The sequence below is a fragment of the Pempheris klunzingeri genome, chromosome 9 (assembly GCF_042242105.1).
Source record: "Pempheris klunzingeri isolate RE-2024b chromosome 9, fPemKlu1.hap1, whole genome shotgun sequence".
Taxonomy (NCBI): Eukaryota; Metazoa; Chordata; class Actinopteri; order Acropomatiformes; family Pempheridae; genus Pempheris; species Pempheris klunzingeri.
This window is the reverse complement of record NC_092020.1, coordinates 2,919,544-2,935,086: the sequence shown is the minus strand read 5'-3', so window position 1 is coordinate 2,935,086 and position 15,543 is coordinate 2,919,544. Positions and strand designations below refer to the sequence as shown.

The window sequence follows — 15,543 nt, the reverse complement described above, 5'->3', positions numbered from 1 at the left end:
CGCCCTTTTCACCTCAAGAGCGGCCTCTTGTGTCTCAATGAAGGTGTTCACTTCTCCGGGTGGACAGAAGAATGAGAAAGAGCTTGAAATAGCCCCAATTATAGCCCCTAGAATGAGCACAGAGAAGGTGAGGGGTTTGCAGATGCAGGGGAGCAGCAGGTTTATAATATAATTCATGCAAAATTGAGGGAAAATTCAAAAGAAAAATATTTTATTAGCATTGTTAACAGACCACATTGTTGTTAATCCTACCACCCACAGCAAATGAGTGGTGTTTAACAGTATAATAAAGCCTTTTCTTTACAACACAACACATACAACACACATTTGTTCTGGAGTTCTGCATGTGGGCTCCCTGACCGACTGTAATGCTGCCGACTGTATGCCACCTTATTTGCAGTCTTGCTCCGCCTTTCACTTCTTGACTTGAATGATGTATGTGATATCTAACACAGATATATCACCTTTTTCTCCCAACAAAGCAGCTGTGCCAGAATTGCATGAGTCCTAATCATGGGAAGTGAGGATCCAGGTTAGCAGGAAGGAGTGTGTACACTGCTCACCATACTGTGACTAAAAATGAAAGCTTACTGCAAGTATGATTAATGCCACTGACACTGGGAGGGCGAACAGACCTTTTGACTTGAGCAGCGATAGCACAATGGCTCCTTTGCAACGCCAGTTCAAGCCATGTTGCTTCATTTGAACTTCTGTCTGAAGTCCTACAGATGGCACTCTATGAACCTGTGATAAATGTTGCTTTGGTTTTCTTTGCACCCTGAGGAGTTGCTGTTGGGCACATTTCAGTCCCTTAACCATCATCGACAGTGATACATCACACAAAGACGGTAAAACCAAAGAAATAAGTAAAAAAGGTGTTTCATTTGTACGTCAGATCAAACAACGTGTGAGTATATTCAAAGGAAAATAAAACAGGAGCAGGAATACATTCGTTGTTGTTGCAAATTATGTATTAGCACTAATTGATGATTGGGTATCTAGATATATTGCAATTACAAAAATCTAAAAAGTGTGTATTGGCTTTTTGTTAATATGTCTTAAGATGCTCAGTTCAGTTCATTAAAATGCATGTAAACACTGTATACTAACTAGATTTTCACACAGTTTCACCGGAGGGGCTGTTGAAATGCCACGAGAGGTTACGTAAGGACCCGATGAAATATGATTCCTTATTTAGGTACCCACACAATCAATTTCTTTTATGAACTATTAAACTTTTGCAAAATAACAGTCTGGTTTTTCACTCTCTCCATAGCTCTGTTCAAGTTCACCAGTGGCTTTCTGCTCATACTCAGTTTTCTTTCTCCATGGCCTCAGCTTAGCCTTTGATCCAGCGGACCACAATGTGTTAAACAGCCGTCTGCAACTAGCTTTGCATCCATGTTGTGGCTCTATTGATTAGTTCATCTCTTATCTGTCAAACAGATCCATCTCTGCTGTGCTTGGAGATGCCCCTCCTCTCACGTTCCCTTCTTTTGTGGGGTCCCTTTGGGGCTTTCCTCTTATTTACCACGTACATGCAACCCCTGAGGCAAAGCATGCATTGACATATCAATTTTCATTGCTATGCAAATGATACACAACCCCACGTCCCATTAAAGCCTGGCGCCACTAATGTATTATTTATTATGTCTTACCTTGCTGATATTAAGAATGGGATATCCAAAAATGTCCTGCAGTTAAATGACAAATTGTGAATAATTACAATCACACCTTCTGGCCCCAGCACCAGCAGAGTTATCAGTCTCTCCTCTCGTCTGGCTGCCATATTACAATAATGTTCAAAAAGAGGCCCATAACCCATAGGTGTACCTGTTAATTCAGTCTGGTCTTTTGATGCCCAGGCGACTGAAGTGGTGCAGTTCTGCTTTGTCCAACTGTGTAGTTGCCAGTAGCAACCAAACTTAATCTCATCTGCTAAGCCTCCAGATGATATTTCAATCATAGAGGTTCGTGGGTTTCACGTAGACCATATAGGGGTCTCCAGTAGACGACAAGATCAGGTCTTTTATTTCATTTAAAGATCTGGCAAATGTCATCCGTGCTTTTATCTCCTCCCGACAACACATTTTATTCTGACACATTTTATCAGGTGACACATCCAAACACTGCAAAACGCTGCTATTAAGCTTTTAACATGTTTTAAAAGAAGCAACCACATCACACCAAATCCTCGCTGTACTTTATTGGTTACCTGTGAGTTTTAGAACTGATAATGTTAATGTTTTACTGCTTTATTATAAAGACATGAATGGTCAGGTCATGTCTGTACCTGTTATCTGATAACTCCCTATGAGACTCATCACTGCTTGAAAATCTTCAGCAAGTCCTTAAATTTCTTTAATATCTAATATAAAAATCAATGGTATCTGTTGACATTATCATTTCATATTGTTTTATATTTTTTATTTACTTTTAGTATTTCTTTGTATTGCAAAGCACTTCATAACTCTGTTTTGAAAAGGTGCTATAAAAATAAATGTATTATTAATTATATTATTTTTTACTATTAATATTATTAGTGCCGTCCTAAATTTGTAACATGGCTTTACCTCAGTATCATAGGGTTAAATTATACAAATAATCAAAAGACTAATTGAGCAGTATAAATGTGTGGATAAATGTGGTGTTGTGCATCCCATGACTTGCCCACTTAATTTGTTTTTGGTTTATTAATAAAGAGAAAAAATTACTAACATTACTCCAACGTACATTATTAATTTGCTATTAGCACTATTACTACTACTATTTTCAGTTCAGGGTGAAGTGTAACAATAAAGCAAGTGACAAACTATACATTATTTAAATTAGTGTGTCATCACCTTTTTTTTTAATTTATCATTCATTTTCAGACATCATACAGTTATAAAATTAAAGAGAAATGACCTTTATTGAAAAAATGCAGGCATGTAATCACAGAACCCATAACAAATCTGTCTGTTAAACTCAAAAACAAAAAAATGCTCGGATTATTTTCTGTGTTTGAGGATGTCAGCAGTGTTTGGTTTGTGAGGTGATCCAACTTGAAACCAATCCATGACAGTGATAGGCCTAAATCCTGCTGAAGGAGCCAGGTCACCCCGTAGCAGCTGTCCCTGTCACTCAAAAGACACACAGAAGTAAATATTTAGAAATGTGCTGATGCTTTTGGCCTGCATGTCAGTGGGAGTGAAGGAATGATCTGTTGTGTGTGCTGGTGCAGGACTGGACAGGATGGGAATAGAGTAAATTGGCTTTCAATGACCCCACACTTGAAACAGAAAGCCAGATGTGTTTTGAAGGCTGCAGTCAGGTTTTCAGCCAATTGCCATCACCATCATGTTCATACTTCTACAGTAGGGTATTTATTCGTCGGTTTTTACTGTGGATGACACCTGTTTGAGTAAATCAAGTTTTATACAATGCCACATAGCTACTGAAATGGAATGAACACAAGTGCAAATCAAGTATAAAAAGAAACTTTAGAAGTTAAAGAGAATGTACATTTGAGTTATGTATGTATTTAGAATACAATCCATTTCTCTGATCCTTTTCTCACAAACACTTAGATTAATATTTCACAACACACGACATTCCTCTGACCTTTTTGTCCCATGAACATTTAACAACATTTGGTTTTACCTTCTCTACTTGTGTGACACAGCATTTGCTTCTAAACCTCATTCAAACAGGCACTTTGTACAGTAAGTACAGACACAAAATATGTCAACTTATTCCTTGTAAAAGACATTGCTGATATTAAAAAGAATGACTTTGTGATGAGCAAAAGTGGCAAAATACACATCAATCTCCAATATGAAAATTACAATCAATATGCCATTCAATTTGCACGTTAACAGCAAATATTTGTTCAATAGATTGTTAACCATCCTTTCTTTATGTTAGCAAATAAACCTTTGCAATCTTTTTTTTTTTACCTGAAACATGGAAACAGTGTTTGATTGAACAAGTGCGTCAATGCTCCATCGAACTCCACATAACTCTTCATACTTAACACTCTCTTTTTACTGCCATTCCTGTCAATCTGTCTGTAAATCTTACATTCATTCATGCAAATGCAGTACATAATAGCAACATATATACACTGAGATTATTGCACTGCGATAATTATGCATATGATTTATTTTCCACTGATTAAATGAATGAATGAATAAACTGTGGTGAATACTTTGACCATGTATGATAACGACAGTGACTAGCATGTGTCCCACCTACCACTGTGCTTATGTCATGGGAAAATGATCGAAACTCGTGTTATATTGTACAATCTAAATCTATATTCACTGTATAGTTACAATTGATCGTTTACTAATGCAGTACATGGAGAATGCCATAACCAAACTGTTGTACAGTCCAATGAGCTATATATTCACACATTACTTATTCCACGTGGCCCTTCGATGCCTTAAAATTTTAAGTCTCTTCCCATTTTGATTGCATCAGACCAGCAAACTTAACAATAATCAATTAATAACATTTAAAACCAATACCCCTTTACTTAAAAAACTATTTCATAGGGACAGTGGCTGTGAAGGTATGTATGTTGAGAAAGTATAACATTCATTGAAGTGAATTCAAATATCTTTGGTTATTTTGAGTCTTTGCACTTTTTTTGCTATGCAAGAAGCGTACAAGCCACAGCAACTGTGTTATGTTAAAAGCTTGTTCTTGTCAGTTCATATTATGAATGTGAGCCATATAAAATACTAACACTACCTTAATACAACATTTACCATTGTCCATTGTCTCTATTCAAAGTTACACAAAGGTAACTTGTCTAACATTAGTCTGATGAAATGCCACCAGAATCTCTTTTACTAGTTGGTCAAATGCCACAAAAGTCCAACAAAATTGAAACCATGCTTTGATTGCCATTGAGTAATACCCTCACAGGTCGGTGGAGACAGTGTTTCTCTTCACCCTCAGGCTACCGCCCCAGCCACGGGGGCAGGTGTTGTAGGAGTGCAGGCCAGGCGATCGAAGGCCTGAGTCTTCAGACTCGACAGAGGCATCGGAGTCGGTGAGTGAGCGAGTATTGTAGAGCCTCACAGGGGAGCAGATCCTCTGTGTTGGGGTGGCAGGTGGGCTAGTGAAGGTAGGGGACTGGGCCCCCAGTGCCCGCGACTGGAAAGGGCTGATGGGTGGTTTGTGACAATCGTAGCCATGGTGGGAATTTCCCAGAGGTGAGATGGGGAGGCTGTGACTGCTCAGTGCTCCAGGGGAAGGGCTGTTCTTACGTTTGGCTGCATTGATGATGTTCTTTGCCAGGAGGCGATGGTTGGCCTTAGAGTCTAGGTTGTTAGCATTGGGGGACATACAGCGACTGTCTTTGGGTGGGGGAACAGGAGAGGTGGCAGAGGATGTGTGAGGTTTAGTGGTGGGGAAGGATAAACTGGTCTGAGAGAGTGCGGGAGACTGGGAACGTGAGGCCCAGGGAGGAGAGATAGGAGATGTGACTGTAGGTGTTTGGGTTGGTCTGAATGTGGAGATGGAGACGACGGTGGAAGTATTCTGGCTTACCATTGGGGACTGGCATCTTGATCCCCAAGGAGAAGCAGTTGTAGACGTTTGGGAAGGTCTGGAAGTAGGAACAGAAGATTGGGTATTTTGGGTCACCATGGGAGACTGGCTCCTTGATCCCCATGGAGGAGAGCGTGGGGATGTGGATGTGAAGGTTTGGGAGGGTCTGGATGTGGACAGGGAGGTGAGATTGGAAGATTGGGTATGCTGGCTTACCATTGGGGACTGGCATCTTGAACCCCAAGGAGGAGAAAGAGGAGTAATAGTTGTGGAAGTTTGGGCAGGTCTGAAACCAGGGATGGAGGAGATCCCAGAGGACTGGGTATTTAGGCTCACTATTGGGGACTGACATCTTGAACCCCAAAGAGGAGAGCATGGGGAGGTGACTGTAGGTGTTTGGGAGGGTCTGGGTGTTGTGGTAGAAGTAACAGTGGAAAACTGGATATTCTGAATGGCCATAGGGGATTGGCATCTTGTACCTCTGGGAGAGGATACAGGAGAAGTAACTGAGCGGCTAGAGATGGTGGTGGAGGGCCGATTAGTCTGGAGGCTGGGAGTCCAGGTACCCGTGGCAGGGCCCTCTGGGCTGCTGAAACGTCTGGTGAGGCTGGGTGTCCTGGTTGGCGTGGGAGTCTCACTGGGGGTTTCACCGGGGGAGCTGTCCTTTGGTATCTGTTGAACCGTGACAAATAATGTTTTTAGACTTTTTGGGAAAAAAAACAACAACAAAAAAACACACATAATCTTCATGCTTGTCCAACTTTGGAATAAATAAATGTACTTATTATTCTCAATTCTATAGGTTTGATTTGACCACGACAAGATGTTTTGCTCTGCATAAAGATCAATACTGATCAAGACTTTTAATTATACTAAGTTAATCTGTTTTAATATGATGTGTGTTCAGTCAGTGGCATTCAGGTCATCTCTGTGTTTACCCTTCTTCTGTGAGGGTGTTTCTTAAGCCTGGCCACCAGCACACATAGGCCCGGTCTTTAATGTCTCTCTCAGGTTACTGTCATCTCGCTTTCCCGAGGTGGTTAACCTTTACAGGGATATGAAATTACTCGACTGTAGCGTTCCTTCTTATGCACATACTAATCAAGAGCAGACTACCTCTACTCATGGTTATAATATTAGGACTGTCTTTAGTGATAAAGACAGAACTGCTTGGGTCAGTATCCCGAGAGGACTTTTAAGATTAATGGCTGGCCAGAAGTCCAGGGCATCTGTGAAAGAAACGAGGCCCAGGTCAAGATTCCTTCCATTTGTCTGACTGTCTGAGGCCCTCAAGCCCAACAAGACCAAGGCTCAGGTCTTAACACCACCACACATAATTCATGAAAGTTTAAAATATCTTGCAAGGGCAAGCTGAATTAATTACTTCTGAACTTTAAATGTCACATACTGTGTTTCAAGACAGATCTGCCTCGTGTTGCAAATTACCTGCGTACTTAACAGTGCCATAGCTTTTATTAGTGTGTTCATGTGTTTGCAGTGATTGTAAGAAAGAGGGGAAAGTGAAATAACAAGCACCTAATAGTGAAATTAATGGTTGGAAGAAACCAGTAAAGTCAGGAAATGAGAAAAAGGAGCAAGAGTTCACAGCAAAGTGTTAGCATAAAGCTTTAATCAGAGAAGGAAAGATTCACTTGAACACAGAAAACCAATCATAACAGACAGCTAACAGGAGAAGAGAGAAGTGAATCAAGGTTTTTGAAATGTAACATACATAAACCCTGTAGTCTAAAACAATTGTGACTGATAATGTCCTGTGAAAAAAATACCTCTGGAATTACTGCTTTAAGTCATGAAAACAATATATGTATGTGGGTCCATGATTCAAATTAGTATGCAGCCTGCAGATTTGAAACATCAAAGAATCCAAGTACACACCATATATTTAGGTAGACAACATTGGAAAGCAGAGTAAAGTACCCTGAAGACATAAAGACATGAAAGGAGTTCTCTCGCTCTCGTCAGGGAGCAGCATTAAATTGCAAATCATAGATCATAAAGCAGATGCCAGACCATCTGTTAAAGTGCTTTGTGAAGCAGCATCACCCTGGTGCCCACAGAATTGGGAGACAAAGTGGAAAAAGTGTGAGGTTGTTGCTCATCACACTTTAAAACATACTGAAAATTGATGCTTTTTAGTGCTGACTTGTCTAGTGGCTTTGGGTATGGAACTTATCCGATTACACGAAGGCACATTTTTATTTTCATTGAGGGTAAGTACTGCTGTAACTGTGGAGAAAATAATATATAAAATGATATATTCACTGAATAATTAGGAGGTATTCAATTAGATAATTTTTATAAAATACAGACAAGGTCAGGCCCTAATTTTAAAACATGTGAGGATTAAAACATTTCACATGTAAAAAGATTCCACTCTGTTATACACCTACAATGCAAGAGATAGCATTAGGAGAAGGCAAGAGATGAACAAAAAAGTGCAGTATAGCCCTATCAAAGTCAGTTTCAGTTTTCCCAACCATGTGGGGAATCTCTGAAAAAAAAGATTCTCTGAGCAAATTTTTCTAAAAGTGGTACAGAGAGGGTCTCCACACCTGTGGTGCAATCCCTGCCTTCTTGGCAGAAAACATGGGCCTTGGTGCCTGGACCCCTGACCCCCGAGGAGAGGACACTCGCTCTGGAGAAAAGGCAGACATAGGAGAACTGATCCTTGGCTGCCCGGAGGCTTGATTTGATGGATATTCTCCTCCTCCTCCTCCTCCTGTGGGGCTGAGAGGCAGCTGGGGAGAAATATACTGGGTACTGAAGTGAGAAGGAGGGTTATTAGGCAAGGATGTCTGTCTAGAGAAAGACTGGGTGTTCATCAGGTTCTTGGACTGTGGTGCTCCCCTGGGTAGGGTACTAATGGGGTCCTTGACTGGGTTAAGGATGAAGAGGGAAGAGTTAAGCTGGTAGGGCCGGTGCCTTGACAGGTCCATCTCTATCTTGGAGCAGCCATTTTCTAAAGGAGGCAGCTCTGGAATCGGCTCTGGTGCTGCAGCTTTTTGCTTTGGCTTTTGCTTGACTGCTTGTTGGGCCTTCAGGTTCTGTGAAAGCTGAGCGCTCATGTCAGAGTTTTTAGCAATGGCCTTGACCCTGCCGGGCATGTTTGATGGGTACACCCAAGATGGCGGCAGAGACATTGTGGGAGAAGGAGATCTAATTTGTCCTGGATTTTGCTTCTCTATGACGTATTTCTCCATCCTGGACTGACGCTTGGCAAACAGCTCAGCCCCCTTTCCTGATACATTGCTGAGGGTCTGCTCTGGCCTGTGCTCTGCCCTTGGTCGGGTCCTGGAGCTCTTGAGGCAGGAGGCCCACTCCGGAGCTTTTGCCTCCTCGGTCCTGTCCTCATCCTTGGCGAGGAAGTTGGAGGCCTCCGCACCCAGCGCCAGCAACTCTTCCTCGGGTGCTGGCTCAGGCACAGATCTATGTCCGTGTTTCTTCCTCTCATCCGCCCCCTGCACCAGAGAGAGCAGCTCAGGGTTTGGCGGTACCACTTGTTTCTCTTTGAACGTGAACATTGACTTCCTATTTGCCCTCCTAGCAGCGCCCTCCTCAAGTATTCCTGTTTTGATTGGTGACATCAGCTTCCTCTCTGCAGCAGCCTGGGGAACAAAGGTGGAAGGCTTTGGGGCTGTGGGAGGGCCATAATGGGGCATGGGTGGATACTGAGATACAGAAGAAACAGGGAATAGGGATGGCGGAGGGGAGAAAGAGGAAGTGACTGGAGAAACTGGAGGTGGAGTAGAGTAGTAGGTCTGCGGGGGTTGGTTTGTGAAGGCTGGTAGTGGAGGTGTGGGGTATGACGGAGGCGGAGGTGAGAAGGCAGCAGTTTGGGGAGCGGTGGAAGCAGGGAGAGGAGGGGTGGCATAAGAAGGAGGAGGGGGAATGTCCATGACGGGGCTGACTGCCTCCGTACACTGCACTGTCGGCGGTGAGAAAAAGGGCCTGGCAGTTCGATTGATGATCGTGGCTGTCTGCTTGGATGTGGGCACAGAGATCCTCTCAGGTCCAGAGGTACTGTGGCAGCCATTAGGAGGCTTTCCAGGAGGAACTGGCCCTGTGTGGCCCCCATTTATCTCTGCTTCCCCTTCAGCGTCTCCCATCAGACCTGGTTCAGTATTATTACTTCCAGAGGCAATCTCGTCCTTGACTTTGTCCTCAAGCTCCTCATCGATTTTATCTCTTGCCTCTTCCTCTTCCTCCTGCTCTTCCTTGACAGGGAGGAAATGTCTTTCTTGGATAACACGGTCCTCCATGTCCTCTTCCTGGTGGAAATCCTTACCTTGGTCCTCCGTGAAATCACCTACTGGATGTACCCTCCCAGGTGGTGAAAATAGTGGTTTGGTAGCGCTATTTTTAAAGTTCAGGTCTCTGTCCTTTTCCTCACTGCTCCTCTCTGCCCATGTTAGTTTGTTATACGAGGGGTCGGTTTTCACATTCTCAGCCCTGTCCTCCTCTGAACCCTCCCCACAGCTTTCGAGTGTGAATGCGTTGACCCTCTGCTTGCGCCGGTTGAAAAGCTGAACGCCTCTAGAGCTGGAGTTGGAAGGGATGGTGAGCTGAGCCGCAATGATCTGGCTCCTGACACGAGCCTCCTTTAGCTCCTTCTCTGATAAACTGGCGCTTCGGGTCAGATCTGGAGTGAAAGAGACAGAGAAAGAAAGTGGACAGTTTGATTGATTAAAAACGAAAACAGGGATTTTGTCTTTTCTTTTATAACAGAGATGTGTGATTAATGATAAAAGGGATCCAAACTTTGGAAGACTTAGCAATGTGCTACATCTACTGTTCAAACAAAGAGAACTCCCTTAACATCTAATTAAAGCTCACCACACAGCTTTTATGTACAAATAGAGAGAACCAGCAAGGACAAATTTTTAACAAGTCTGGGATTTAATATTCTCTTTAAAACCCACATAATCGTTCCTGCACCATATGGTTTTGATTGTTCTTTGCAATATTTTTTATTCCAACCAGTCCAGTAAGAAAAATACAGCTTTGTGGACACTTGCCTCAGCAGAACTGTAGACAAAGAACTAAGAGACGTAGGTGGGGAAACATTTCAAATAAACATTTTAATAAGACATAAAAATCTTTTGACTAAAGTTAATAAAAAAGATTGAGGTCAGAGTCTCCAGCATAGCCAAAATAGATTGTTGTCAATCATGTCTTACACCAGTGTTGCAGTTTTACTGATTACCTTGAAATTATGAGATAAGACATGTCTACGTTAAAATTGACAGTTTGTTTTCCGAGCTTAAGAGCTCCATTCCAGGCAGCGGAGCTATTTCCTCTGCCATCTGCAGTAGTCCCTCCCTGAGCATTCCTGCTTCGCTGAGAAAACTCCCCGCATGAGCTTCCAGCATGCCTTTGGTTTCTCTCTGTAGTTAATTTGTGCATAACTGCAGTTTGAACCCTTAATAGACCATTTTTACAATCCACAGCTTCCAAATATGATCTTTCGACAGCTGTCTACGAACACACTATACAATCAAGTGTTCCCATCTTAAATATAGTGAACTACAGCATCCTTCAAAGTTCATGAGAGGAAAATCAAAGCTGCATCTCTGCTTTTTTTTAGCAGGATAGTCAAAGATCCTGTGATGGACATTTTCAAGGAGAATCACTTGCTGTGGTAACACATCTGGAAGATTATTCATCTAATTCATATAACTCTGACTGATGGAAGATAATTAACGTCCCTCCAGGAGGTTTCTCAGACAGCTAGCACAGTCATGACTCTTTTTTTATTTAATAAGGTGATGGATCCAGACAGCTACATTATTTGATGTAATCATGTGCCAGTCACATTAATTGTGTGTAAATCAATCACTGGTAAAACCTTCCTATAGAGCTTGCTCTGCATGCAGTTTTTCCTGGCACAGAGTTTAAAGCTTGATCATGAAAACATGATCATTCCCCCAGTAAAAGGAATAATATGCATCTGTCATTGATTTTGCAGACTTTAAGTCTGCCCTCACAGTAATTGAATTAACTCTTTGTAGGGTACCCTTGAGTTCCTTTTACATAAACCCATCTGAAGTTCAATGGCATATGTTCATGATCTCATTTTATCTTATTATTTCAATATATAAAGAGCGACTATGGGGCCCATTTGGATTATAAACATTTGCAGTGCATTTACATGCACAAAATTATACCCTTGATGGTGGCGTTGGTTATGTCTGCACAGAAATACATGAGTGTCAACTACGGTAGATCAGTCAACCTGACACTGACGGAGGAAAGAGTGACTGTAACAGGGAGATATAACAAGCACCTTACATAGTTGTGACAACAATATAACAAGACACAATCCTTCAAACAGGCAGTCCTCTCACCACTATTGGCCTGAGCATAAATCACCTTCCTTTATGGACTGAAATGGGAATTGAACCAACCCAACACACACGTACCTGGTCAATATGAGTGGGAATACCACCACAGGTCCCAATGACATTTTCATTAGCTACTTACTTTTTTTTTTTAATATTTATAATTCAAGCTACCTGAATATGAAGTGAAGTGTCCTCACTGTGAACATCCCACCCCTAGTGGGAGCCAGACTAGTTATCAAGTAACACGCAGGTGCAAATGCCATCATTGATTCATATCATGACCAAACTAGTGAGAATCTGTGAGAAAACGAGTCACACTAATTTTCTGATTTTTCAGTAAATGTGATCCAGTGACTAGATCAACATCCGTCCTGCAGATCCAAATAATATTTAAACTAACAACGATGATAATCAATAGGAAATAACCGAGAAATACATGAGTTAAAGTTAAGTTAAAGTTTTATTTTTTTTTCTAAATTCCAGCGCTCATAACGAAATGATTAGACAGCAAGGCAAAAAAAAAAAAAAAGTTCAATGGACTTCGGTTACAACTTTTTCATTTATCAGGAAAAGAAAAGGACCGAAAGTTTCTGACAGCAGCTGAAAAATGACACACTGCTACTAACAAGTCGTATTTCTTCATAAAACAGTCAAGCTGCTCCTCAGGTTCAAGGCTTTAAGGCTCTAAAGGATCCTAATGATTGACTAGTTAACTGACAGTTTCACTTGTCTGCCCTGTCCCTTACCTTTTTCATGTCAAATTCAGAGCTCCGCTGTTTTGTTGTACTTCCACAAGAGTTTTCAATTTAACTGCGTCTGATAGCTTCACACCCCCTTTCTGCAGCGAGACACGGGATCGGATTTCTTTTTCCCCGCAGTCCAGCACACACACACTCTCTCTCTCTCTCTCACACACACACACACACACACACAGAGAGAGAGCAGGGAGGGAGGGAGGGAGGAGGACTGTAGGTGGAGGCTGTGCTGTCTGTCACTCAGCCTCCAGCTCTGTTTCACTTTTTCAGATCTGCACCACCACCTCCACAGGGTTTCCACTAATTATTAAAAAAAAAAAAAACGGGAGACATGCCTCTGAGGAAAGAGCCCAGGGCTTCTGTTACGTAAGTATTGATGTTTTAGTAGTTGTATCCAGACTACGCTTCATTTGGACAGTTGTGGAGAAGTGTCCAATCAATGGCGAGTATTGAACAGCTTATCTCTGTCTGATGTCCTGTGATGGCAGAAGCGTGTCTGACCCTCTTTGAAGAGAAGAGGCAGACCACAGATACTCTGGTGTATGGATTAGACCACTGAGACTCCAGAGATCCAGCGCCTGACCTCTGCTGCCCTCCGTGTCTGTCTGGATATCACCATGTAAGTGTGTGTTTTTATTGTGCGCTCTCCCCCCTGGCCATGAGTCTGCCCTCTCTGAACCCTCGGGGCCCTAAGCTCCAACCTGCAAGGCCAGGATAGGAATTTCCTGTCCTCCAGCAGAGACTAAACTCAGCCCTCAGCAATGATGCAAGAGCCTCCACATCTCATTGCCCACCCACACCCCCCTCCTCCCCTTCACTACCTCTAACTTTCTCTACCTCATCCCCTTACCCTCCTTCACATCCCCTCACCCCTGCGTAGGTGAGAGCAGACGGCAAACTCCCCCACAGCGGTAGGATTTAAGTCAGGGGGCCAACCCTGCATTTGTGTATCAAAGGTCAGATTACCCCGTCGGATGTTATCTTTCTCCGGGTGATGGCTGTGGGGTGAGCGGGATGACAGCACCGGCCCCCGTGGGTGATGTGTGAAGCGGTATGGAAAGACAAGGATTAACAGAGGTCCTGGGATCCTGCCCGACTGAATGTGACCTAAACTCTCGGTGGATCCCATGGGGGAAATAAAAGACCAGCTCAGAGGTGGAAACCAAGCCCTCTTGCTCATATTGTTACTTTTGGGCGTTATGAAAGGTCTCTGCAGAGGTGCAGCCAGCTATTAACAGTGCTTTTGTGTTGTTTTCGGTGATCTTTGCTCCATTTGAGGAAACCAATTAGCGAGTAATGAGTGGTGGGAACAGTGCTGGAGGTTCAGAGGCTATAGATCTATATCAGGAGCAATTATCTGATTGCCATGACCTTTCTGTTATGCTTTCTCACCGCACAATGTCTTTTCACTCTTTGAATACAACATCTGACAGACTTGTCACAGCCCAGAGGAAATTATCTTTCCAGCTGAGTATTGTCTCAGTGTTTTTCCACATTGTCATCGAACAACATGACATTTTGGTGTTATTATGGAGTGTGAAACCCTCTTTTTCATATTTATTTGGGAGTTGACAGCTGTTAGAATGAAAAGAAAAGTCTGAAGAAGTTTCCAAACAGCTTTTGCTACTAGTTAACCCATTATTGCCCGTGGCTGTGTTGTGTATCAAGACTGCCCTTTAGCAATGATGCATGATTGCATTTCCATTGCTGTCTGAGCAGCCTTTATTTTTACGGCATGGAAACAGATGTTTTAGAGAGAGCCTCACCGTGTCAAGTTGCAGGGCTGTCTGTTTTCTCTATTTGCTGTCTACTCTGCTCACTTATAGCTCTTCTAATATGATGATATACTGCATATCAAGCCATACTGTAGCATTAAGGCTACACTACAAACTAAACACTGGAAATGCATTTACAACTACATTTCTTTGCCATGATGCAACAGAGTGACACTACATGTTCTTGCTGCTGCTTTGGCTGCCCAAGTAATGACAGAAAACGCCCCATAAACAAACACTTACTTGTTTTCCGGGTCATCTGTTCTTTGTTGAATCCTGTCTTCTCCCATGATGCATTGCACTCTGTCCCAGGAGTGTGCATGTTTTGCGTTGCCTGGAGCGGTTTTCTCAGTCCTCCTGGGCTCCAGCTTACTCCTCTCCTGATAGGCATATGTCCCTTCTCCATCTCCATCACAACCCACGCTAAAATGCTTCTGCTGCAACAGAAACAAAAGCCCAGAGCAGGGGATACACAAGTGTTTCGTTCCAGTCAGCTCAATCTTCTCTCCTGATAAGAGGGAGCTGTTGGAACTTCCAGTTGGAGGATCGAAGGTTTAGTCCTTACTGGCAGGCAGTGAATACGTTTAGAAATACAAGAAAACACACAAAAAGGGACAAGGGAAGGAGTAGCTCAACTTTCCAGGTTGCTGCTTCCGGTCATGGCTCTCCTTTCAGCGGTTAATCCTTCCAAATGTTGTCCTGTAGTCAGCCCAAAGTCTGACGGAAGAAGTGCGCTCTTGCTTTGGTCTTCATGAAGTATTATTCTCTATCAAACAGGACCTCCCAAGAGGGTCAGCTCCGATGTGCCCTGGACGAGTTCCCGTGGACAACTGCCACGGAAATTGCACAAGTTTGTTGTGCTCTGTTTGAAATCTGGCAGAGAAGACTGAGAAACAGTCCAGTCTTCTCTATTTTCCTCTAATACTCCTTTTTTCCTTCCCAGACGTTGCTCTTCCTCCTCTGCTATTTTGGTCACCAAAACATGCTTTTCGTCTGCATCCCAGTCTCCAGCTCGCAGATTATTTTTCTTTCGCAGAAAAGGATCTGCCCTTTATCTTGGAGATCATAACTCTGTGGTGACGTGAAGGAGAACTGTGTATATGGTGGCTT

The 15,543-nt window shown here is 42.8% G+C and overlaps 1 protein-coding gene across 3 annotated transcripts; it reads right to left on the bottom strand.

The window, feature by feature from the left end:
• Nucleotides 1-2,838: 2,838 nt before the first annotated feature.
• Nucleotides 2,839-14,983, bottom strand: LOC139207208 (synaptopodin). 3 transcript variants are annotated; one of them, XR_011585028.1, is made up of 4 exons: nt 14,677-14,983; nt 8,115-10,201; nt 4,271-6,213; nt 4,228-4,238 (listed from the first exon to the last, which is right to left on the bottom strand). XR_011585028.1 is itself a non-coding variant. In XM_070836860.1 (3 exons), exons 1-3 carry the CDS (start codon nt 14,843-14,845, stop codon nt 4,909-4,911), a joined length of 3,561 nt encoding a protein of 1,186 aa, XP_070692961.1. In that variant the 5' UTR covers nt 14,846-14,983; the 3' UTR covers nt 2,839-4,908. The 3 variants fall into 3 exon arrangements, 2 of the variants coding, with proteins under 2 accessions (XP_070692961.1, XP_070692962.1); XM_070836860.1 differs by having other exon boundaries at nt 2,839-6,213; XM_070836861.1 differs by having other exon boundaries at nt 2,839-6,204.
• Nucleotides 14,984-15,543: the final 560 nt, after the last annotated feature.